Here is a 26,327-nt window from a genome sequence, read left to right on the forward strand (position 1 = left end):
AGCTTGCGATAGGGTCGCCACCCGTTGTACCTAGCACAACTGCATGTAAAGCTCTGGGCCAAAACTCATCCTTTTTCAAAAGGCCCAACGTTCAGCTATCGCCAAACCAAGGGCTGTATTGGTCCAAGAACCTCAATCCTCACCATAGCCTGTGCAAACGGCAGTCTCTCTTACCAAGTGGATGAATGGAGCAGAGGGCATTCAACACACAGTTTATGAAATGTCTGGATCTATCAGGTCAAACAGTATAGAACAGTAATAGGGCAGCCGATGCATGGCATTCCAGATCCAGCATAGCAAACTGTCAAGTAATGGCTAGGGTTGTATCCGGCTGTTGTCCGACGCGGGGCGTGCTTCACCCTCCAGGGGCGGCTCAGTTCAGGACAGGTTTATGTGAGGAATGACTTAGGCCAAGTCTTATGATGTGTCTATTACTAAGTCGCTGGACATCTCACACATCTATTCGTCAGCCCACTGACCGTTTGTCGCATGGCCGTTCACCCTGTTTGCCCCGTTGCTGGATGTGTTGTGAATTCCTTTGGTGCTATGAACTGCTGTATCCTCTTCTTCCGAACTGCTTTCTATGTCGCTGCGTTCATCTTTTACTACCTGCAAAATAGAGATGATGTAAGTAAATTTAACAGACAGTGCTCTGCACATGGTGGTTATAAGCGAGTAGACAAGATGATCTTAGTAGGTAATTAGTCTGTACAATTGACATGGTGCCCAGTACATCTCCTGTATGAGAAAAAGAAGAAGCTGTGTAATCTTTCCTCTACACTTAGAACACTGAGGTGGTAAGTGATTTGACAATCTTATTGCTAGGTACAACCAACCTGGACCTGCGTAGCATTAGTCGCCCCCCCACCACTCCAGGTATCATCAGCGTCCGCCCCTGCGCTGTGATGTGTGCACTTCCTTTCAGATCACACAAACACATGATGAGAGATTGCTCATGTATTGTAAAGTCTATACATGACTTTGCTGCTTAATAGTGCACTTCATTCCTCGAGAGTTATAGCTGGACAAAGGGGAGGCTGCAACTCTTAAACGCCCTATGCAAGCCCACTGGCTCCACTGGCTTGAAATCTTCTTCAGTTAAAGACCTAGGACAGTGGTGGCGAACCTTGGCACTCCAGCTGTGCCAAAACTAGACATCCCAACATGCATCTGCCTCCGGGAGTCATGCCTATGGCTGTCAGAGCCTTGCAATGCCTCATGGGACTTGTAGTTCCAAAACAGCTGGAGTGCCAAGGTTCGCCACCACTGACCTAGGACAAGGAAATTCTCATGACCGTATCAGCATATTTGTTTCAGATCGCTGAAGCCAGAGGGCCAGCATATCAACCCAGCAACTAGCATTTTCAGGAGAACTGAACAATGGCAATCTTCTTCTTTCCGTCAGGACAGGTGCCCCTTTAACCCCATAACCACTTGTGTCACATGCTATGCTTAAATTCCCACATAACAAATAGACAATATACTGGTCACCACCGAGGTCCTACAAGGCTGGAAACTGAAGAAGAGATTAATACAAACTCATATACAAGCCTCAAGGTAGAAAACAGCAAATTGCAGGCACACATATACCCATGACCTCTACTCCTCGGGTTACCCGGAAAAGAAATGCCATTAGGTGCATGCTATTTGCCATAAAGATTATATTTGCAGCCATATTGCTTCTTTTCAGCTCTCACTGCTGGAAATAAAGGTGGTTATAGCAACAGATGATACAGCTTTGTGAACTGAGCCTATTGATGTTACCAGATAATAAAGAGAAGGGTGCGCTGAGGAATACATATATACTGGATTATCGGATTGGATTTCTTGGCCTTTCACCTCTAGGAATATTTTTAAAGTGGTACACATGTATAAAGTCAGACAATGAAACAAGCTACAGGCAACTCCCAACATTTTTGGGGGGGCTCTGGAACATTGGTTGGATAGGAGGTAATGCATGAATATCGGCCGAATGATATGAAGAGTTGATATGAAGGGGTTGTGACGAGGAGGAGAAAGTAATCCTGTATACCAGGGGTTATGAAATGGCCGACCATGGTCGGTGCTCGATCATCTGTATTGGAGGGCAGGGGGGAGATCAGTGGTCTAATAGATCCTTGATGTCTCCATAAAGAGAACCTGTCACCTCCAAATGCTCTCACATTAGGGACTGGTTATAGCACAAGTGAAAAAACAAAAACTAAATTAGGTGATAAAAAGTACAAAATAATCAAATAAATCACCTCCCGACTTCCTGATTGGCTGGGAAGCCATGCTGCCTGGAAACAAGTGAAGCCGGCTTCCTTGCCAATCAGAAAGCCGGGAGGCGAGTCATGATGTGCCACAAGGCTTCCTGATTGGCTAGGAAGCTGGCTTCACTTGTTTCCAGGCAGTCTGGCTTCCTGACTGATCAGGAAGCCAGGCAGCCTCGGAAGCTGGTGTTCTTTCACAGGAAGCTGGGCGATGGGTTATGATCTGCCGCCCAACTTCCTGATGATCAGGGCACAATGCATCGGTACTGGCAATCCGCAATCCACCCAAAAAAATATCGGTACTCGTAACCGAAAAAAAACGGTATCTTTGCATCCCTACTATTCACCATCATGTCACAGGGAATATATTTTTCTAATATACCTATATTTAGGCCTAGCCCCTTCCACAGGCAGATTGGAGAGATGTCCTAAAATAAACATTGTAAGGCAGCCGGAATTCAGGCAAAGCGTTTCTAGAGAGATTGCTTTGAAACGAATGACTTTGGGGATAAAAGGCATAATAGATAACGCTGTATTGGCGTCACGCGGTTCTGTTGATCGGGATGAGCCATTCAATTCCCAAATCAGAGGCATTGCTAATGTATTTTTTTCCCATTTGCCTGAATATGTTCATATTCTGCAATGCTGGATCGCCGAACTGCGCACATCTCCGCACATCAGAGGCATCTACACGCACATATTCAGCTGAATCAATAATATCTGTATGAGGATCAGGAATTGAAGTAGTGAGGATTCTCCACAGACCAGACAAGTCAGCATGAATATGTTCAAATCAAAATCTGTGGTTTGCCCGATTTGTAAATCTGTTCATTGATCCCTTATGATGGACACCATATATTAAAAAAACACGTGACTGGTATAAGCAATTATAGGGCAATCTGCTTTCTGGTATGGAACGAACATGTCAAATTGGAAAATATTTTAAGGAAGAACCCCAGGAAGATCATAAAACAAACCTGGGGCTGCTTGTTTTGTCTAGGGGGCTCAAATAAAGTTGATTTACTCCTCCAATCCTCTCTTCCCCTTTGCTCGAGCTGTGGAATATCCATCGGCATTCTTATGTCTAATGCAAGTCAATGAACCTGCATAAGACGTGATGACGTCAGCAGTCCTTAGACCACCAGAGCATAGGGGAGAAGAGGCTGTAGGGACCCGTGTAGCATCCCAAAAGGGAACAGATGAGCCCCAAGGATCAGGTAAGTAAATCTGCTTTATGAGAGTCCCCTCGACAAACGAGCACTTAATCCTTACAGTGCAGGGGTAGCCTCACTGCAATGGTAAGTTTGTGGTTTTTCCAGAGTTCTTTCTTTCAAATAGATGTTAAGTTCTCCTCTGTAACCTGTAAGAATGTAAATGTTTGCCACACTGCGGCAACATTATAGCTCACTTAAGAGTATTAAACCTTGTGGGAACAAAAGATAAGGTTATGTGAACCCAGTGGTGTCACAAGGGGGCCGCAACTCGCACCCGGGTGACAATAAAATGACTGAAAGTCATTTTGGTGTCACCCCCCTTTTGAAATGTCGGGAACTCGGTCGTACACCTAGAGTCCGATAGTTCCAGGAGAGAGGAGGGGACCCGCGGCATACCTTATCCCACTGGGTGAATGTCCCCTCCTCTCTCTGCCAGCGTCCATCACCAAGATGGTCAACGGCAGGTATCAATAAGATGACCGCACATGTGTGATGATGTCATGCGCAATGTCATCCGGTATTCGCCCCGGGTAACACTCAGCCTTGGTACACCCCTGTGTTCACAGGGGTGAACACAGGGGTGTCCCTGAACACAAATGGACAGTACCCATGCAGAGTACTACAGCACTAGACTGGTTTTCAGAGTCAATAGTATTGAACAAGAACTGATGCCAATTTTTAACCTGTCAGATTTTTGTTTTGCCATCCATGTCCCATTGGGGGAGATTTCCCTTCACTTACTGTCCGATAGCCACAACAAGAGTAAATGTTAGTCATCAGAACTAGTGTCCCCTTTGGAAGATTTCCTATCCATTCCTGTTCTGGTAACAACCCAAAATGTGGGATTTTCTTTCACTTTCAGTGATAACAGTCATCAGGACAAACAGAGGGTGAATCACCCTAAAGGTGACACAGCAATAAAAAGCTGACAGGTGCTCTCCATTCCCTCTCCACTCTATACAAAAGAAAATAAAAAAACTTTTGGCTTCCATGATCTTTGCCAAAGTGAGTGCCAGCAAACCCAGAATGAAGCTCATATACATGCCAATTATCAAGCACATTAGGTCAAACATTGGGTATAATGGTTGACGAAGATGTAAATGGATACCGTATGCAACTCTTGCACAACTACAGTACTGTGCAATGCAAGTGCTGAACCTCCAGACAGATGAGGCCATGCTTTGAATGGGAGGCCGGATACCATGTTCTCATCTGCATACAGTCTGTAAGGCTAACCTTGTACTTTACAATGGAAACAGCATAAAGTCCCAACATACAGGGTTTTCATCCTTGAACAACTTAAGTGATGCGACTATAATACCTTTTTGAGTGGAGTGTCTATTTTCCTAGCACGGTTTTAATTCTTTTTGTAGGAAATTTTAACTTATGTAAATAAGTCATTTGGTAAGGTTACAAATACCGGCGCTTTAAGTTTTCAAATTTGAGCGGGTGCCTTAGGTCCCCCGCTTGCTGGGCACCTCGCAAAAGCCTTTTTGGGAACCATGTTGAGCCTGCTTACAGCGCTTCCACTGGCCTGTACATCTCCCCCTCCTAAGACCCCCGGAGCAGAGCGGCAGCACAGAGTATGTAAAAAAACTCATATACTATTATTCTGCATTGTTGTATAATGTATTGCTGATATTTGTAGTCCTCTAGGTGATATTCTGCATTGCTGTATAATGTTATTCTGGGATTTGTAGTCCTCTAGAGCTGATGGTATTCTGCATTACTGTATGTATTGGTGGAATTTGTAGCCCTCTATAGCTGATGGTATTTTTCCTCATCGCTGTTAAAATGTATTGAAGACATTTGTGGTCCCTCTACAGCTTGAAGTCAGGGGCAGAACCACCAGGGTCGCAGCTGTGACCGGGCCCTGGCACTTCACCACTGTCCTAAAATTGTTAGTATGTACTGTTTTAGAAAAACTGTCACATGACACACACACAAAAAAGAAGGTATCTGCGAGGAAAAGTATCGGTAATCGTACTGGAAAAATGGTATCGCTGCATCCCTAGGAGCTAACATTTTTGCACAGGTTTCCTTCCCTGATTATAGTTACAAAACTAAGTAGAAAAAGAATCTTTATTAAACATCTTTACCTGTACAAAACACAGAACATTATGCTCACAACTGCTAACATGGCTGAATAAGACTCAAATGGAAAAGCAAATGAAGTCCATCTAGCCATCACTGTGACAGTAAACACGTCAGTATGATCACAATAGTGTATTATTAGCTTTTTTTTTTTTTCTCTACTCGTGTGTATTGCTTGGTTACCAGAAGTAGCACAACGTCTCAGAAATGAGGTCAAAGTTACAATTTCAGCATGAGTAATTTGGTAAGGTTACAAGTGCTAAACAGCAACACAGGGAATTAGCTAGATTCCCAGCAGCAGCAGAAATCCTTGAGCTGCTGAATCTTCAACAGGGCCGTCACCAAACAGTGATCCCTCAGTGATGGGAAATGGCATGCGCTGAGAAACAAGTCTTTCCACCACCATTACTGATTGCAATCTCTTCTCTCAAGAAATACATATAAAAAGTATTTGTTACCTTTCTACACAAAACTAGACAGCTGGCTTTGCAGAGGTTAGTGTTCTAATTTTTTAGAACATCCTATTGACATACAGAGGTGCTTATTGTCGCTCCTTGTGTAGCTTAAAGGCATAAGAATTCCTTAAGAACCGGAAATTCACAGTGTTTGCCGCGGTCGGCACCCATTTGGCTGGCATCCATTGATCAGCTAATCGAAGGAGCCGGTTGGAGAATTGTTGTTCTCTATTTTTTCCGTTCAGCCTGAGGGTTGATCAAAAAAAATAAATAGAGCAGTGTATGGCCAGCTTTAGTCACCACAAGGGTGGTCAATCCTTTGGCATCGATTTCTATTACACTGAGAAAACCCATCAATGGGGCTCAACCAAAACAAAAAATCATTCCAACTAAACAGGATAAATCCCCAGATTGGCATGTTACAATAAACTGTTTTGTAGTTGTTATAACTAGGGATGCACCAAAATGGAATTTTGAGATCGAAAATGAAAACAAATTAAAGGTGTGGGAGGAGAGCTCCGTCTCCTGCGACAGATTACACTGTTACCACCCTGCACTGCTCTCTATCCTGACAGAGGGCCAAGCCGGGAGGTGAGGGAGGAGAGCTTGGTCTCCTGTATTGATGACAGCTGTCACTGCACAGCGCCGCTCTCTATCCACACACAGGAGGCGGAGCCGGGAGGAGAACTCTGCCTCCTGCAACTGTGAAAGCTGTCACTGCCCCGCACCGCTTGGCATGCTGACACAAGAGGCAGAGCCAGGAGGTGAGGGAGGAGAGCTCGGTCTCCATCCTGAAAGCTTCTCACCTCTCCGCTGGGCACCGGCTCTGCATCGGAAGGCACACAGACCGGCGGCCGAGTGGGGAGGAGAAAAGCTGGGATACACTGAATTTTCAGCCGTCATGGCACTTTCGGCAATTTGCCAAAAGTGCAATTTTCGGCAGACGAAATTTCGGTGCATCCCTAGTTTTAACCCTAAATAAGAGATCCTCTGCTACTTCTTACAGGTCAGTGTATGAACTGTAAAGAGAACCTATGCCCAGATCACGCACACTAACATTTGCCTATTGTGAACAAGCCATAAAAGCGCTTCAGAAAACAGGCCCTCATTCATCTCTGTATTAGAAAGCATTGCGGAGAAATTCATTTTCAATGTTTACAACACAAGCAGGATGTTTTTCTATGAGAGCAGATCTTGGCAGCCCTCTGAAAACAACCAGCAGGAGAAACTGACTGAAACAGAATCTAGTCTGTTAGAATCTTTGAGAGTGAATAACTTAAAAACCAACTAGAGAGGTCAGGGTTGGTTCACTTTAAATCAGAATTCCAGGCAACACTTTTTATTAACTGCAATGGGCTACCCCAGAACTGCAAGGGCTAATTGCTCATTTGGGTCTTGGGACCAAAATAAAAAAAATACATACATACATGTCACATTGCTCCCTTCAGTGCTCCCGAGATGGTACGCTCCTCTGCGTCCTCAAGTCCTATACAAAGTGTATTGGACGTGATAACTTGAGGCTCCTGCAGTGGAGTGTGGCTGGAAGGAGTGGTCTAAGAGCCGGTCAGCTCTGAAGATCGGGACTTCCACGACTTGGCAACATTGAAATTCTCTGACCTTTCCAACCTGTGAGTTATGTAACGGCTTGTGCTAGGATTGCATTCAGGGCCCTTTCACACAAGACCCATTGCGTTGCGAGGACAAGGAAAAATGAATGGATGTGAATGGAACAGTTCACACCGGTGCGTTGCGATGAAAAAATAAATAAAAGCATGTGCTACTATTTTTCAAGTGCAATGCAGCAAAAACACGAGCTAATCCAACGCATCGCAAGCTCTACAGTGAAGTATGCCCACTCTGGACATGTTACATCACATAAAGCTTGTAAAAAAATTTTAAAAAGCCATAAAAATGCAACGAATGGAAATGGAAATGGAAATCGGAAGATACAAATCGCAGGTCAACGGACCCTCCGTGGACCTGACTACCTTCCAATGTTGGTGTGAATGAGGCCTCACTAGAACTACAACAAAATGACATACTGGAGTAATATGGACTGATGACATCCACAATTTGGATCGGTGCCCATACAAACAGCCTTAGACAATGTACAAGGTCAGATTACAGGGAATGCTGGGATGTTTGCAGCACTGAAAAAGCCCCATGCCAAAAGCTACATGAAAGGATCAAAACTTGTGCAAGATTTGTTTCTAAAGTGTATTCTAAACCCTTCAAGTGTATGTACATTCAAAATCTATTTTTCCCCCGATTTCAAAGGCTAAGAAATCCACGCTGCAGTTCTTCCTATTTGCAGCCAGACAGGTTATAGCAGGACATTGGAAGTCCACCCAAACCCCTCCCCTATTGGCGTGGTTGACTAGTCTAAATGACGTTATGCGCATGGAAGAAATGATGGCCATAGACGCTGACCGTGCGACGTCCTTCCACAACCTATGGTTGCCCTGGATTTGCTTCCAGACCTCCACTGCGTTCCCTGCCTTACTGGCCTCAGTCCCGTAGGTAGAGTCCCTCCTGATGATGCTACCCTGCTTCCTGCATATACTCCGGCTTTGACTTCATTTCGTTTGACCACTGAGCACTGCTGTCTGGCTCCGTGTGTACACGACCCCTCCCCACCTCCCCCTGCTGTTTTTGTTGCGTCGTCCTGTTTGTCTTGTCCTACGTTTCCAGGTTAGTCCCCCCCCCTTCTCTGTTTATCCAGGCTTATGGCGCTGTTAAGGTCTCCCTGTTATTTTCTGTATGCCTTTTAGGCTATCACTGATTATGTTATGGGCTTTGCCCATCCCCATGATACTGCTGGACTATGCTGGGTCCTGTGGACCATAATGCCTGTATGCCTGTTATTCTCATATTCACGTGCTTTATGTTTTATTTTTGCCCTAAATCAATAAACTTGATTTGATCAAAATCTATTTTCCAGTATGTTTAGCCTAATGTCTCACTGTATACACTTTTCTTACAGTGTATCTAAACCCAAGAACAGAAATGATATATACTGCAGCTTTCCAGTCCTTAGATGTGGTGGCGGCGGTATTAGCTTTCACCCAGTGGTCAGGACAATAACACATTTCCTGTCTTAGGGTAACTACGCTCACTCTTCTACTATATCTATGGAGAAGCAGCATGACCACCCCTGGACAGCAGCATTGTCAACCTTTGGGGAGGGAAGGGTGAGATGGACTAGTAGATTTTGAAGGACTTTACATAAGGGACTAACAAATTAAATCTGATCTCCAGCTAACACTTTTTAAACAGTTACAGCAACAGTTTTTTTTTTCACTTTGGGATAAAGGTTTTAAAGAAAACCTGGCCCTTTGTAAGCACCCCTCTCAGTGCGGAATGGTTTGTTCCAACTACTCTAACTTCTACTTTTCCTGCACAGCTTGGTCTGTTGAAAGAAATAAGAAAAAAACAGACTTATGGGTTGGATCAACAGGTAACACAACTATGCTACAAGGCAAACTGCTGCATTTTTCCTAGAGACCGACTATCATGTCATACTGTATCATATGTCTTTTTTTTTTGCCCATAGTTACACTTTAAGCAAAAAATCTTTTTTGAATCTGTTGCAAATATTCTTACCCGAAGGCCTTGCCAGTAACATCCCTTCCTGTTGCAGGCCGACAACACTAAATCCCTGCTTTGCAATTGGCAACAGCATTGTCTGTCTGCTGTGTGCGCTCTTCAAGTTGGCCATTGGGCTGCCTATTAGAAGTGCACACGCAGCAGGCTGACAATGCTGTTGCCAATTGCAAAGCAGTGACTGAGGCTCAATTCACATACAGTGTGGAAAATAATGATTTTATCCCCTGCAGATTTTGTATGTTTGCCCACATACAAAGAAATGAAAGGTCTATCATTTTTATCATCATAGGTGTATTTTAAATGATAGAGACGGACTATCAACCAAAAATCCAGAAATAACACAGGATACAAATGTTATAAATTGAGTTGCAGTTCAGTGAATAAAATAAGTTACATAGTTAGTCAGGTTGAAAAAAGACACAAGTCCATCGAGTTCAACTTTTAGAGATACGGGGGCAAAAAAAAAAAAGTATTTGATCCCCTACCAACCAACAATAATTCTGGCTCCTCCCACAGACTGGCTACGTGGTACACAGATTAGCCCTGCCACTCTAAAGGTGCCCATACACCTGCCGATTATCGTACGATAATCGCAGGTGATCCCGCGATCGTATGATAATCGGCAGGTGTATGGAAGGCGTGCGACCGTTTCTAGTGTACGGTCGCACGTCTTTTGTCTCCCGAGCACGCCTGAAAAAGAATCGTACGATTTTCGGTGGGTTAGTGGCGTTCTCGGAAGACATGCAGAACAGGCCGGTGTGCGCAAGCGCACACTGCCCGCTCAGCGTTGTAGTCATCAGAAGCCCTCCGCTCAGCGGGGTGGGCTTGCGATGATCGCAAGTACGATCTGCCTGTCCAAGATGGGCAGATGGTACGAGATTTTAATTACCTTACAACCATTGTACAATGAAAGTCGTGCGATGGTTGTAAGGTGTATGGGCACCTTAAGAAGGTGCTCCTAATGACAACTCATTATCTATATAAAAAGACACCTGTCCACAGAATCTCTTTCTTCCATTGAAACCTCACCACCATGGCAAGACCAAAGAGCTGTCAAAGGACATTAGGGACAGGATTGTAGACTTGCACAAGGCTGGAATGGGCTACAAGACTGTCAGCAAGAAGCTTGGTGAGAAGGAAACAACCGATTATTCGCAAATAGAAGGAATACAAAATAACCATCAATCGCCCTCGGTCTGGAGCGACATGCAAGATTTCGCCTCAAGGGGTAAGGCTGATCATGAGAAAAGTGAGAGATCAGCCCAGAACTACATGGGAGGAGCTTGTGAATGATCTCAAGGCAGTTGGGACCACAGTCACCAAACAAACCATTGGTAACACAATACGCCGCCATAGATTGAGATCCTGCAGCGGCCGCAAGGTCCCCCTCCTCAAGGAGGCACATGTACAGGCCCGTCTGAAGTTTGCCAATGAACATCTAAATGATTGAGAGAAGGATGTGGAGAAAGTGCTGAGGTCAGATGAGACCAAAATAGAGCTCTTTTGGCATTAACTCGAAACGCCTTGTTTGGAGGAAGAACAATGCTGACTATGACCCTAAGAACACCATCCCTACAGTCAAGCACGGAGGTGGAAACATTATGCTTTGGGGCTGTTTCTCTGCTAAAGGTACATGCTGACTTTGCGTATTCAGGGGCCAATGGACGGGGCCATGTATTGTAAAATCTCGGATGAGAACTTCCTTCCCTCAGCCAGAACACTGAAGATGGGTTGTGGATGGGTCTTTCAGCATGACAGTGACCCAAAACATACCGCCAAGGCAGAAGCACATTAGGGTCATGGAGTGACCTAGCCAGTCTCCAGACCTTAATCCTATAGAAAATGTATGGAGGGAGCTGAAACTTCGAGTTGCCAAGCAACAGCTAAGAAACCTGAAGGATTTAGAGAAGATCTGTAAAGACGACTAGACCAAAATCCCTCCTGAGATGTGTGCAAACCTGGTAACCAACTACAAGAAACATCTTACCTCTGTGCTTGCCAACAAGAGTTTCTCCACCAAGTACCAAGTCATGTTTTGCTTGGGCATCAAATACTTATTTCACTCACTGAACTGCAACTCAATTTATAACATCTGTATCATGTGTTTTTCTGGATTTTTGGGTGATATTCTGTCTCTATCATTTAAAATATACCTATGATGATAAAAATGATAGAGCTTTCATTTCTTTGTATGTGGGCAAACGTACAAAATCTGCAGGGGATCAAATCATTATTTTCCACACTGTATAGCGTTTGCCATTTGGAAGACCGCGCGGCATGCAAAAAGCTTTTATCTGCACGGATTCCGCTGGTTTGAGGCTATTACTGTAGCCGCGAACGTGTGGAATCCGCCAAAAAATCGCGCTTGGACTATTTTGCAGGCCAGACCGTTTCTTGCGGCACGGCTGCCACAAAAGTCTGAACAGTGCACATTAAAGTGCATAGATTTTTATGTTTAGAGCGGCTCCATGCATTTTCGTACGCCTGAATACGTGCGGTCAACCACTCCTGTGTGAATGGAGCCTTAGTGTTATCAGCCTGCAGCAGACAGGTTGACAACACTGCTGCTAATTGCCACACAGCAGCTTACGTTGTCAGCCTACAACAGGAAGTAATGTTACAGTCATGACTTCACGATAAAACCAATTGCTGTAAGAAAACTGTATACAGTGAGGCATAATACCAAACTTACTGGAACCATAGATTCAGGGTTTATATACACTTTAAAGGAAACATGTACTGAGGAATATAAAGGCCCCCACTGCTGGCCTTTCCTTGTAAAAATGCCTCCTCTGCCAAGTTGATTCATTGTGTTCAGTACTTTCTGACATATTGACCAAGAAGTATGACGATCAGGACTTATGACTTCACTCCGAGTCACCCTGATGCATATTTCTCAGCCATGCAAACTACCGATGATAGGGACAGGCAGTTAGTATTTCCAGCAAAAAACAGGTTCTTAAACCATGTGAATTCATCCAGCAACTCTGTACATAGAATCAGTGTAAAGACACTTCAATCCCTGTCTCAATGTCAGTAGCTTATTCTCTGACAGTAAAGAATCTGCCCGATTAAGCTGTCATCCATTACAGGTAACGGACAGGTACACTTTATTTTCTGGAGGTTCTGTGCTAAAACACAGCATTCTAGAATGTACTGGGTGATGTCCGTTTAAGAGTGTTAGCGCAAATGAGATGATGTCCAAGGCCCAGATGCATCATGAGATGTATTTAGGATATATATTTATATCCTAAATATATTTGGACATGCGGTTAAGTTTCAAAGGATCTGGGTTCTGGTAGCGGACGACAGAAATGAACATGCAGGAGGGTACAGGGACAGCAGGCAGCAAAAAGTGGTATAAAGAAGTCGGAAGCAGCACAGAGAAAACTTACAGGCAAAGGGTGACACTTCCCAGTTCCAACCTGACACAGAGAGAAAGGAGGGAGAGAAAGAGTGAGGCAGGGAGTGCAAAGACTTCAAAAGACTCCCCCCCCCACCCAACATGGTCACCTTGAAACGGCAGAGCATAGGTAAATAAGCAGTAGTATCATTGGGTCTGGAAACACGAGGAGATAAGAACTCCCAACAACATATGAATGAAGCCAAAAGGAGGGAGAAAAAACCCATCCTTTTAAATATGCCCCATCTTCCCAGAATACAAAGGACAATACGATTTGGTGGAAGACCTACCTTTCCTTTTGTCAATGATCTGTATGCTATGCGAATAATGAGGCAAGACCAGACGACATGGAGAACTTGAAGAATTAAAAGAAGACCATTAAACAGCCACCATGATGGGTATGGACCAATCAGCTCCCAGCTTTCAAACAATGTTGTATTTAAGATCCTGCAAGCAACAAAATTCAATGTTTAAACTGTTTCAGTGATATGGAAAGTGTGTATAGAGAGATATATCTATATCTATATATAGAGATCTCTCTCTAATCAATAAATAAAACTAGAGTAATAAGGTAATGAAAAGGGAAATGTTTTGATTACAAATTTAATGTGCATGTTGATGAAGGGGGGAAGGGAGGAACCAGAGAAGGCAAAATATAAGCAGATTAAAAACGGACATTGCGGATAAGCACCTTGGGTTTAGGCAAATTAAAGTGACACTAAATTGTGTATCACCCGGCTGTAGATCCTCAAATCATATCTGAATTGGTGCGGACACTGTCCTTCCCCATGGTCTATGCATGTGTTGTAAAGTAGCCACCTCTCCAAGCTCGCTCCCGTGATCAACTATATCTTCAATACAAAGTAGTAAACTAAACATGAGATTGTAGTCCATCACAGGAGCGAGCTTGGAGCGGTGACTACTTTACAACACACACAGGGACCATTGGTAACACAAGTAGGCACCCTCCAGAAGGAAGAACAGTGTCAGCACTAATTCAGAGATGATTTGCAGGTCTACAGCCGAGTGATACACAAATAAGATACATTTTTGTTAATAGTTAAAAGGTACTGGAATGTATTTATAAGGTTTAACTCCTGAGTTTAGTGTCACTTTAGATAATTATACAGGAGAACTAAACTACAAACTTAGGCAATCTCTACAATTAACATTGTATATATAATTACACTAAACACAAATAAAGAATGTATGCTGCTCTTACCATATTGGATAAATGACAAGTCGCGTAGTGACAAACATCAGCCCAAACATCATAAAGAAAGTGTCACACAACCTCTGGTACTTTGCATAATTTAACATTTTTGCTGTCTTTAGGAGAGAAGAAAAGAGCACCATATAGTTAGTGAATGCATAGAGGGATATAACAGGGTGATATAATAACCAAATCAAAACCGTGCATGTGGTAGTGATGTCACTGTGGCACTCTTCAATCAGTCTACTGTACTAAGTATACTGCCATGGGGCCTCGTCGCATGAAAAACACATCCAAATATGAACAAACTACTCAGAAACTCAAGAATACAAATAGGGTTTTATTGCTCCTCCTTTTAATGTTTACAACCCTATGCAAAATCTGCAATGAAGCATTCATAATGACTGCCAGTGTGAAGACTCTGTCAGGTTGACTAGAGTTCATGCATACAGGGAGCTTCATATAGAAATTAACTTACAAAAAAACAATTAACTGCTAATTTAGATTGGCTGATCTGCCATTGATTTAATAAGTTCATCCGTCCTCATTTTCCTAAGGTATTAAGAGAGCACATCTGCTGAGCCATGGCAGGATCACACATGGTCATTAAAGTGTGTGTGTGTGTGTGAGCCATGGCAGGATCACACATGGTCATTAAAGTGTGTGTGTGTGTGTGTGTGAGCCATGGCAGGATCACACATGGTCATTAAAGTGTGTGTGTGAGCCATGGCAGGATCACACATGGTCATATGATAAGTTCATAGCCGTGGCAGGATCACACATGGTCATTAAAGTGTGTGTGTGAGCCATGGCAGGATCACACATGGTCATTAAAGTGTGTGTGTGTGTGTGTGACCTATCTTATCTACACGGACAGCGTACAGGTAACTGTTCTACAAGTGAACGCATGCCTTTACACGCACATGAACTTTAATGATATCCCAGTCTTAGTCTGTAGGGTTCAATATTGAGTTGGCCCGCCCTTTGCAGCTATAACAGCTTGAACTCTTCTGGGAAGGCATCCACAAGGTTTAGAAGTGTGTGTCTATGGAAATGTTTGACCATTCTTCCAGAAGCGCATTTGTGAGGTCAGGTACTGATGTTGGAGGAGAAAGCCGGGCTAGCAGTCTCCGCTCCAATTTATCCCAAAGGTGTTCTATCGGGTTGAGGTCAGGACTCTGTGCAGGCCAGTCAAATTCCTCCACCCAAAACTCGCTCATCCATGTCTTTATGGACCTTGCTTTGTGCACTGGTGTGCAGTCATGTTGGAACAGGAAGGGGCCATCCCCAAACTGTTCCCACAAAGTTGGGAGCCTGAAATTGTCCAAAATGTCTTGGTATGCTGATGCCTTAAGAGTTCCCTTCACTGGAACTAAGGGGCCAAGCCCGGCCCCTGAAAAACAACCCCACACCATAATCCCCCCTCCACCAAACTTTACATTTGGCACAATGCAGTCAGGCAAGTAGCGTTCTCCTGACAACCGCCAAACCCAGACAGGTCCATCGGATTGCCAGACAGAGAAGCGTGATTCATCACTCCAGAGAACACGTCTCCACTTCTCTAGAGTCCAGTGGTGGCGCGCTTTACACCAATGCATCCGACGCTATGCATTGCACTTGGTGATGTAAGGCTTGGATGCAGCTGCTCGGCCATGGAAACCCATTCCATGAAGCTTGGGGGTCTGTAGCTAATGACTATGACAGTTGGTGACTTCCGCGCACTTGTTGTCATACCACTAACAGGTGACCGTGGAATATTTAGTAGCAAGGAAATTTAACGGATGGACTTATTGCACAGGTGGCAACCTATCACTGAGCTCCTGACAGCGACCCGTTCTTTCACAAATGTTTGTAGAAGCCGTCTGCAAGCCTAGGTGCTTGATTTTATACAACCGTGGCCATGGAGGTGAATGGAACCATTGTGTCATGCGTTAAGGCGTAGTTGATCGCCTTGCGGGCGGGATGTGCATTTGAGTTGCCATTTAAATAAATGGCAATGCAAAGCACCTCCTGCACTGTTAACACACAGTAGGTGCCTTGCGTGGTACCTAATACACCAAGGCCGCACCAATTAACACATGGCCCTGGTGTGAATAGGCCCTTAAACCTCCAGTAAAAAAAAAAAATTTTTTAAAGTAAGTTCACTTTCTTTCAAATTGTGAAAAAATTAACTTGCCCACAACACCCTACCACCTCCCTCGGCCCACCCTGTGCACTCACATATCTGAAGTCCCCGCCAGCCAATGTAGTGGTTCATACACCAGACATCCCAGCCCCATAGTATGGAATGCTCATGTTTGCAAATGGCGAGCGCTCATTAGTCAGCAAGGTCACATAACCACACTGACCAATGAAAAGTGCTTCTAAGCTGGGAACCAGGTCCCAGGCGTAAGAAGCGCTTCTCAATTGGTCAGCACAACCATATAGCCAGTCTGACCAATGAGAGGTTCTCACCATTTGTGAGTATTATGAGCTTTCTATAGTGCGGGGCTGGGAAGTCCGGTGTACAGTTTATGGACCACTAACCTGGCTGGCAGAGACTTCAGACAGCGGGGGGCTGTGGGTAAGTTCATTTATTTTTACATTTTGTGAGAAAGTGAAAATTACCCTTCAATTAAAGAAACAAATAAAAATGGTGGCGTGGCTTGAAAAGGTGATCCTTTGATATCATCAACACACATGTAAGAAAATTGTCTGGGCAAACAGCTGAATACACGTATGTGAATGTACTTAACTGGCCAGCCACTTCTGTGACTGATTCACCTCTGCCACACAACACAGCCAGGAAGTCAACAAAGCGGTGTCACCTCAATACCTGCAGCCTACTGACTGAACAATAAGAGAAGCAGCACGCTGGTAAGTCATTATTTATGCTCACTCTAATCTCTACTCCTGTCAGCACATGTACATGCCACAGAGCTTGTTTGGCTCCCAGTGCTGCCCCTGCCTCTCCCAGTCTATGTGCTGTGCGAAGATGACAGCAAGCTGTTATCAAGACAGATTCAGGTACTTATGCGAACTGTATATAAAAACACATTTAATTATATTTGCAGCAGCACATAACTGAATTATTTTTTCTATCTGGACTCCAGCTTTAATTTTATGCTCGTGTGTGTGTGTGTGACAAGGCAAAGCATGGTCTGCAGAGCTTACAAGTCCCAGAGGCAGCAGTGTTGGTGAGGGCAGTGTTGTAGTGGAACATATTTGTAGCTTTTCATTAGCACTGACAAGTAGGTACACAGAGTTGATGGAAAACGGAGAATATCTGCCACTGCTTCTTCTCCTTCACTAAGCCCTTGTTCATATCTTGGAGTTTCGGGTGCGTTGCAGATTCCTAGAGTGCTTTTCATGTTCAGTTGAACTCTCTAATGCATGTTTTGCTGGAAACTGAATCAAATATGCAGCAAGCAGGTCTTTTACCAATACATTAGAGCTTCCCTATAATGTGTAGATGTAAAGCCTAACAGTGCTGCCTCTGGGACTAATAGGCTCTATATCAGTGGTCACTAAATGGCAGACGGCGGTCCGGACAAGGACCACATGGCAGTTCTCTCCACCCCACGATCGCCTACTGGTGCTGGGTTATGGCTGGCTGACAGTGCATTCACCAGCCTCTGAGGGTAAACAGGAGGTGAGGCACATTCATGCGCTTCATCATCTGTGGTGGAGGTACAGGGGAGACATCAGGAGACTCCTGATGTCTTCAATGTTAGCCCCTTTGTGATAGCAAAAGTTAAGTGGAAAAAAAAAAAAAAGAAGAAAAAAAAGTGTCTAAAAAAATAATTACAATTTAAACATTTTTTATATGGCTGACAGTGCATTCACCAGCCTCTGAGGGTAAACAGGAGGTGAGGCACATTCATGCGCTTCATCATCTGTGGTGGAGGTACAGGGGAGACATCAGGAGACTCCTGATGTCTTCAATGTTAGCCCCGTTGTGAGAGCAAAAGTTAAGTGGAAAAAAAAAAAAAGAAGAAAAAAAAGTGTCTAAAAAAATAATTACAATTTAAACATTTTTTATACAAAAGGGTGATTAAAAAAAAAAAAAAGTAAAAAATAATAAAAGGCGATAAGTAAAAAAATAAAACAAATTTTAAACAAATAAAATCAACCCTGCAGCCCCCGCCATCTGATTAGAATGAACACAAGTGCGTAAGGCATGCACATGTATGTAAACAGGGACGTGCAAGTTCTAACAAAAAAGATAATTTAAAAAAATAAATAAATAGTGCGATGCGCATCAGCACTGTCCCTGGGAACACACACCATCAGCTGCTGGTGTGAATGCAGCCTAAATGGCAGACCGCGGTATGGACACAGACTGAATTACCTTTCTGTCCGGACCACGTTTCGGACTTCAGCTTGATTAAGTTTACTTACTGGACCTCCTTATATTTTAATTCACTACCCCCGATATGCATAATATGGGCTGTTATACAGGAACTGGTTGTGGCTCAATACTTGCAAGGTCCTTCCTTTTGGTTGGAAGTGCACTAGTCCTTTTCTACCCACTCTCCTCACACATGCACAATACTGACCTACAAACCCACTCCTCTGAGATATTCACTGTGCAGCATGCATTGTGCCACACAGCCCCAGAGCAAAAACTTCAGCATATCACACTGCAGAGAGATTTCCACTGAAGTTAATGGAGGCAGAGGCTGTGGGGTACCAGGCCACATAGTAATGGTCTTGAAGGAATGAAATTGTAGATAACTATATCCCACTGTAAATAAATGACAGAAAATGTCTTTAAATAACTAAACATTGACAAGTAAACATGACCTCACCTCCAGCAAGAAATCAGAAGCGTCATGCAGACACATGACCAGAGTTCCCACTCGCACCATATTATTGACATAGGAAAATGAGATGAGGCCAACTGTGGCCAGATGATGAATGAACATAATTAGGAAATCCTGTAAGAAAAGAAAAATATTAATGGCATATTACTTACTAAAAGAATTCAGCGATTCAGACAGACCTTATTCAAGGGTGCAGGATATAAGAAAGGGCAATCCTATAAAATAACCCTTAAAAACTCAGATCAGCATTCAGTGGGTTTATGCAACCTGCTAAAAGCAGACTATGGACATAAGAATAGAAGGGAAACCTTGTGTACTATCGGTATTGCTGTATTGGAATACAGTATACTCAGGAGCCCCGCCACCCCCCCCTGGGACCCCTTGGTCCTTTTGCAAGGAACTTTGGGCCAATATTAAAAGATGCAAGTCACTCCACATGTATATTCGTTGAAAAATTGGAATTGCTCCTTAAGGCCTAACTCCAGCCAATCTTCTGGATAGAGCGGGTAAGAGTTAAAAATTTATATCATGTAATTTTATCCTTTTTGTGACCCAATTGGGAAAATGTTGCCTCAGTTCCTGGCCCTGTGACACCAGCATGAGCAATGGGAGGTGGCTGTTGTTGTCACTGTGGTGGGAAAGCGCAGATAGACCGGTAAACATTGAAAGGAGTTCCAATTCTTTCCCATTCTATTGAAGCTAAACTCTTGCATCGTTGTACAGACTCCTCTCCTCTATCTAAATGTCTTACTCACTGCACAAGGCGCATTAGAAGTTGCAGCAAGTCAGCTAAAGCCTGCCACATTTCCCAACTGACCCTTGTCCCCTCCCCTATTCCATTCATTGGATTACAGTTCTTTCAATCATGGAGGCTCAGCATCACATGTAGGAATAGCCCAGGACATGCATGCCTGCAAATGAAGCCTGTCTAGGAATGCCCACTCCTCCAGACTGGCATCCACCCATCGCGACATTCTGATATATACACAACTCCTCCCAAAAACCAGCCTACTGTTTGCATCAGGGCTAAGGGATCTTGAGAGAATTACTAAGGCAGGGTGCTGTAATGTTTTCAAGAAGCTATGTACAGAAACCTGCCGGCCCCTCCCACAAGCGCGATGATCTGCCTGTATTGCAGAGAGAGGCACAAAGGCCCAGAGATTGCATCACTGGCATTAAAATAAGTGATGTCATTACAACGGTAAGGACTTTGTTTCTTCTTAAATTTGCATTAGCTGTGTTTTTGTGTGTGTGTGTGTGTGTGTGTGTGTGTGTGTGTGTGTGTGTGTATGGGGGGAATTTTTTATTTTCACTTGCTGTCCTGATAGGGAGTAAAGAGTAAAGAGTAAATCTCAGAAATAGGACACAAATACCAGGAAGAGGCTCTATTCCTTCCCTGCTCTAGCTGAATCAAACCAAAAAAATGGGATTATTTGTACTCACTGTAAAATCCTTTTCTCTGTGTTCATTGAAGGACACAGTGAAGATCTCTTACTGATGGGTTATACTGCCACCTCTGCAGCAGTAGGACGCTAGGTACAACAAACAAAGCTCATCCCGGGGGCAGCCCTTGCTGGCGGCCAAACTCACCCCTCCCCAACTACTAGAGCAAGCTCACTTATTCACGAAGCAGTAAAAAAAAACAACACAGACCGGAACACCAAAATAAGGGAGGGTGCTGTGTCCTTCAATGAATGCAGAGAAAAGGATTTTACAGTGAGTACAAAAAAAATCCCATCTCCACTTCCGTTCATTGAAGGACACAGTGAAGATCTCTTACTGATGGGATGTCCCTAAGCAGTGACAAACGAGGGGTGGGAAAACCAAGAACAACCCAAATGACCCCAAACACGGTTTCACAGTAAGGCTGTGTGGCCAAAACCTGCTTTCAAAGATGGAAACGAAGCAATTGTAGGAAAAAACAAAAAGTGGCACGCATGGACAACCAGGTGACCACCATGCAGACCAGAGAAAAAGATGCCTGGAAACAAAAAACCCAGGACGTACTACCACTCTTGCGGAATGAGCTGTATGGCGCTGACCCTAATGGTGTTGACCCATACAACAACGCCGAAACTCACCAAGCCGAGGTAACGGCCAGCAAAAGGACCACTCTCTGCGATAAGGGTAACAAGCATTCCTCGAATATTCACAAGCAGAGAACACTAGTTCAAATCCCACAGAGATAGAAAGCACTAGGGGCCAGTTGGTGATCCACTCCCTGCAGAAGGTGGAATAATACACACGCCACCAACAAGCAGGAGGAGAAACATGGAAAGAATGTGCACTGAAAAAGGAAAAGAACACACAGAGAACATGGGAGTTTCACCTTAAGGGAAATGGTCCATACTCCTCGACACTAAGCAAAAAAACTGAGCTCTCTCTAGCAGATGGTGGGATTCGGCCACCAGCAGGGATGAGCGTTGTTTGATGTACCTAGCATCCTAATCCTGCAGGTGGCAGTATAATCCCTCCCTTTTAGATTGTAAGCCCTCAGGGGCAGGGCCCTCCTTACCATCTTGTCTTGAATTGTATTGTGATTGTAATGTCTTCCCTATATTGTAAAGTGCTGCGCAAACTGTTGGCGCTATATAAATCCTGTATAATAATAACCCATCACTAAGGGATCTTCACTGTGTCCTTCAATGAACAGAAGAGAAAAGACATTTTTAGATTTGTTATTATAGTTTTTCTATATTATAAGTTTCTATACAGTGGCCTATTTTTAGAGAAACTACATTTACAAATGCAAACACATCTTACCTACACTCAACAGCAAGCTTCCCATTTCTAAGGAAGTAGAACACTATTACTGGTTAAGGAAACTGGAAAGCCACATGTCATTGTTACACAATCTTTCTTGGAAATGATGAGCAAGTTTTATAAGTGGTTAGATCACAAACTTTGCTTGTGGCAATAACTGGCCTGCAGCTCTATTAAGCAGCCTTTCCTATGTATTCCACATTGTTTAAAGGTGCACAACCGGCAAACTTTAAATGACCTTGGTTCCAGTGTGGAAGGAATGCATAGAAGCTTTTATGAGATACTGTTCAAATACAATTTTAAGACATGAGACCGCGAAGACAAAAAGGGGTTTGTGTCCCACTGGCTCCAATTAGCTCTGAAGAATACAGTAAATTCAGGCTGAGGACAAGTCTGACTGTCTTATTCCAGCACAAACCAGAAGATCCGCATACCATTAGTTCACACCGTACAACTACTTTATACTAAACAATGCCTTCAAATGTGTTAAGTGCTGCTTCCAATCTAACCGAACTCCAAAGCACTTCATATAATGTGTGATGGCTCATATAATCCATCCATAAAAATAACACAATCCCATCACACATTATCTGGATTGTCAGGGTGGGTACAGCCACTCCCTCTGCTGCATTAACAATTCACGCGCATGTTATTGCAATAGCAATTAGAGAAAAATCAGGAACTTATGTTGAAAAAGACAATAAGTGCTTTTATTTATCTACTGTATATTTGGCCGTGGTTTTTTTTTTTTTTTAACTCCTGACACTACTATAGTCTGAAGGTTTAAATCTCTTTTATTATTATTATTATTATATAGGATTTATATAGCACCAACAGTCTGTGCAGTGCTTTGCAATATAAGGAAGACATTACAGTCACAATACAATTCAAGACAAGATGGTAAGGAGGGTCCCGCCCCTGAGGGCTTACAATCTAAACGGGAGGGAAAAGTGGTACATGAGGAGGTAGCCGTGTGGGGATGGACTTTTTGAGAATGTGATGGTTGAGTGGTTAGGTTGAGGGGGGATAGGCTTTCCTGAAGAGATGAGTCTTTAGGGACCGCCTAAAGGCAGAGTGGGAGATAGATGGACAGGTTGGGGTAAAGAGTTCCAGAGGAAGGGAGAGACTCTAGAGAAGTCCTGGAGGTGAGCATGGGAGGAGTTGACGAGGGAGCTGGAAAGCAGGAGGTCTTTGGAAGAGCGGAGGGGACGGTTAGGGTGATACTTTGAGACAACGTTTGAGATTTAGCCGGGGGCAGAGTTGTGGATGGCTTTGTAAGTGGTTAAGGGTTTGTTAATATTTTGAATTTTATCCTTTGGGCTATTGGAAACTTGTGCAGGGATTGACAAGAGGAGGCCTGTGTAGAGGTAGGCCAATGAGGAGGGAGTTGCAATAGTCCAGACGAGAGATAACAAAGGGGTGGATGAGTAATTTTGTGGTGTCATTGGTGAGGAAGGGGCGTATTTTGGAGATGTTACCAAGGTGAAGGCGGCAGGATTTGGATGGTGATTGGATATGGGGAAGAAAGGTGAAGTCTGAGTCCAGGATGACACCTAGGACCTTGGCATAGGAGGGGATAGTTGTGTTACCAATCTCAAGGGAAAAGTTGGGGGAAGGGCGGGAGGAAATATCTCTGTTTTGGGAGAAGTGAAGCAGGGTTCAAGCCTCTACGTCCATCTCAGATTCCACTAATCTTCCCCAACCCAGCAAGTATGGTTGGCTTTGTGTTGAGCTACTGTTGTCACTAATGAAAATGCATTCTACACATCTCCCTTTAGAGAGTACACTAATGAGAATGCAAAACAATTCTATGCCCGGTACCGGGACGCCTGCTTAGCAATCAGACCCAAGTTCTTCCAGACACAGAATATCTTTTAACAGGCAAGTTAATGGAGTTTAAACATGAGAGGACACAACGACCATAACTGTTGAAGAAAACCTTACCTTGCGTTTGATATCTGTAAACTGGGAGAACATTAAAGACCAGTAAAAGGCCAGTTCCTGAATATAATAGTAGTATAAGCCCAACGTGAGCGACTGAAAAGAAACAAAAAAGAAATAAATACATATGATAAATGCTAATTGTACACAGACGTACCAGCAAATCTCCCACCATAATCACATCCAATGGTGGGTTACCTGACAATACGGAAAATGTGGTAAAATATTGTATAATTGGCAGAGTTTGTAGCAAATACAAAGTGCACACACAAAAAAATCCCATTACAGTTTTCTATAGAAAGCAATAGCAGGAAGTAATACAAAGTAATACCAGGAAACCTGAACTAAAAAAGAAAAGGAGGACTACACACAGAAATTGTACAGTCAGTTTGTTATATGTATGATACACTTGAGAACTATGAGGTGAGGGATTTTCACTCACCTCATAGTTCTAGCCGACCTGTGACAATGAAACTGTCACAGGTCGGCTCAATAGATCGGGAAGTGAGGGAACACATACCGTCGCTCGCTCACTTCTCGGTCTATCCCCGCAGAGAGCTGTGGCTATCACTCACTGCTCCCTGCAGGGATTCCCCCCCTCCCCGCTCTGATCCTCCAGCGCTGACTGGCGGAACGGACGGGGGAGGGCACAGCTGCCTCTGCCTCTAGATAGGCAGAGCCAGCTGTCAATCCCGCAGCTGGGTGGATCTCGACAGTAATGTTGGGATCTGTCCCGGCTGTGGCGTCTCAGTATACCGCGAGCTGTAGGGAGGATGCTTGTTTGTGTCCTCCTGTTACCCTTAGGAGAACTATGGGGAAAATCCCTGACCCCATAGATGTCCTTTAAAGCAGAACTCCAGGATTGTTTTTATTAACCCTTGTAGTGGGGCTACCCCACATACTGCAAGCCAGCTCTCACAGCGCTCCCTCCAGCCCGTCTCCCCCTCCCTGCAGCATTGGAATCTCCTTCAGCATCCACTCGTCTATGGACTGTGCATAGACGTTGATGATTTATGGGACCTTAGACGGCTGCAGATGAGAGGGAGTGACAGTGCAAGGAGCGCTCTAAGCAGCAGCCGACTCAGCGCATTGGGCGAGTATAACTTTGGGTTTTTAAACCTAGACACAAACGAGCAGTTAACCCTAGCAGTGCAGTCCAAGAGTTAATAAAAAATAATATACTGAAGTTCTGCATTTTGGATCATTTTAGGCGACTCCCCCACCCCCTCCACTTGCATTGTCAAAAATGTCACTGGGACCTCTGATGCCCCAGGTCTATAAAATAGGGCTGTGCAAATTAACGATTTCTCGATTAATCGTTAATCTTTTTGATCGATGAAAACATTTTTGATCGCTAATGAAAATACTCACCTCTCCGCCGGCTTCCAGGAGTCCCGTCGGAGATCCGGTGACGTCACGGACATCGACGTCACCGGACTCCTTCCCCCTTCCCCAAGTGGCTCTGTCGGCTAACGAAGGGAAGGGGGGAGGAGTCCGGTGATGTGGATCACACTAATCAAGAACGTTATTATTCTGAGTTGCCCCACTCAAGCGGCGGCCATAGTGAGTGGGGCACGTGAGATTAATAATGTGCTGGATTAGTGTGATCCTAGTTCATTTTATTACTTCATTGCTCTGCTGTATGTGTGTAGGCCAATGTAGTTGGATCTGTATGTGCGTTATAATTAATCGAGATTAATCGATTAAAAAAAATTTCGATTAATCGAACACGAAAATTTGAATCATTACCAGCCCTACTATAAAACAGTCCTCACCCATGAAAATACTGAGAGGTATATACCTGATAAGGGTAATTGTACCAGCACTGTCGTGTATCCCAAAACCACGGGGCCTGCAACGAGGAAGAAAAAAAAAAAAAGGATTATCTTATTGTCATCATTCCCAAGCAATCATTAGGATACAGACAATCTTCTGTAAGAAAAACTTCCATTAATGACTTTTGTTCCTAATGAAAATATAGACTATCCTCATGGGCACTGGCTGGGCAAACAAAACGGCTTCCTGTACTCTACTGCTTTATACTTCATTTAATAATTAATATTATAATAAATGGATAACACATGCTGAATTTGTAGTGCTTTCACCTACATTGGTCCATTCAAGTCAACTGAACAGCATCCTTCAAAAAAAGCAGCAAGGAAAGCTTCCAGATGAATCCTTGCAGCCTGATTCATTAAGCTTTTCAAAGAGTTTCTAATAGGAACTTCAGCTGTTCCCCATGGTGCCTGTGTGTGTTGTAAAATAGTCACCACTCCAAGCTCACTCCTGTGATGGACTACAATCTCAATACAAATTAGTAAACTAAACATGAGAGTGTAGTCCATCACAGGAGCGAGCTTGGAGCGGTGGCTACTTTACAACACACACACAGGGACCATGGGGATCAAAAGTAGCCCCCCTCCAGAAGGAAGGACAGTGTCTGCACAATTCAGAGATGATTTGAGGATCTACCGAGTGATACACAAATAAGATACATTTTTGTTACTAGTTAGGGTACCTCAATGTATTTTCATTTAACGCCCGAGTTTAGTGTCACGTTAATAAAAATGTTATAATACTA

At 43.8% G+C, this 26,327-nt stretch overlaps 1 protein-coding gene across 2 annotated transcripts in view; it reads right to left on the reverse strand.

Annotated features, from left to right (window-relative positions):
- Window positions 1–428: 428 nt before the first annotated feature.
- Window positions 429–26,327, reverse strand: part of CERS5 (ceramide synthase 5) — a 64,833-nt gene continuing 38,934 nt past the window's right edge. Inside the window, exons 5-11 of one of the 2 annotated variants that reach the window (XM_018560144.1) lie at window positions 25,548–25,598; window positions 23,750–23,842; window positions 19,028–19,156; window positions 14,247–14,353; window positions 13,315–13,471; window positions 13,017–13,046; window positions 429–609 (exon numbers count right to left, since the gene is read on the reverse strand). In XM_018560144.1, coding sequence (XP_018415646.1) covers window positions 460–609; window positions 13,017–13,046; window positions 13,315–13,471; window positions 14,247–14,353; window positions 19,028–19,156; window positions 23,750–23,842; window positions 25,548–25,598 — 717 coding nt within the window. In that variant the 3' untranslated portion in view covers window positions 429–459. The remainder of the gene's footprint in view (window positions 610–13,016; window positions 13,047–13,314; window positions 13,472–14,246; window positions 14,354–19,027; window positions 19,157–23,749; window positions 23,843–25,547; window positions 25,599–26,327) is intronic. The other variant, XM_018560145.1, reaches the window with a different exon arrangement.

This window comes from Nanorana parkeri, unplaced genomic scaffold, assembly GCF_000935625.1.
Source record: "Nanorana parkeri isolate BGI_ZX_2015 unplaced genomic scaffold, ASM93562v1 scaffold434, whole genome shotgun sequence".
Taxonomy (NCBI): domain Eukaryota; kingdom Metazoa; phylum Chordata; class Amphibia; order Anura; family Dicroglossidae; genus Nanorana; species Nanorana parkeri.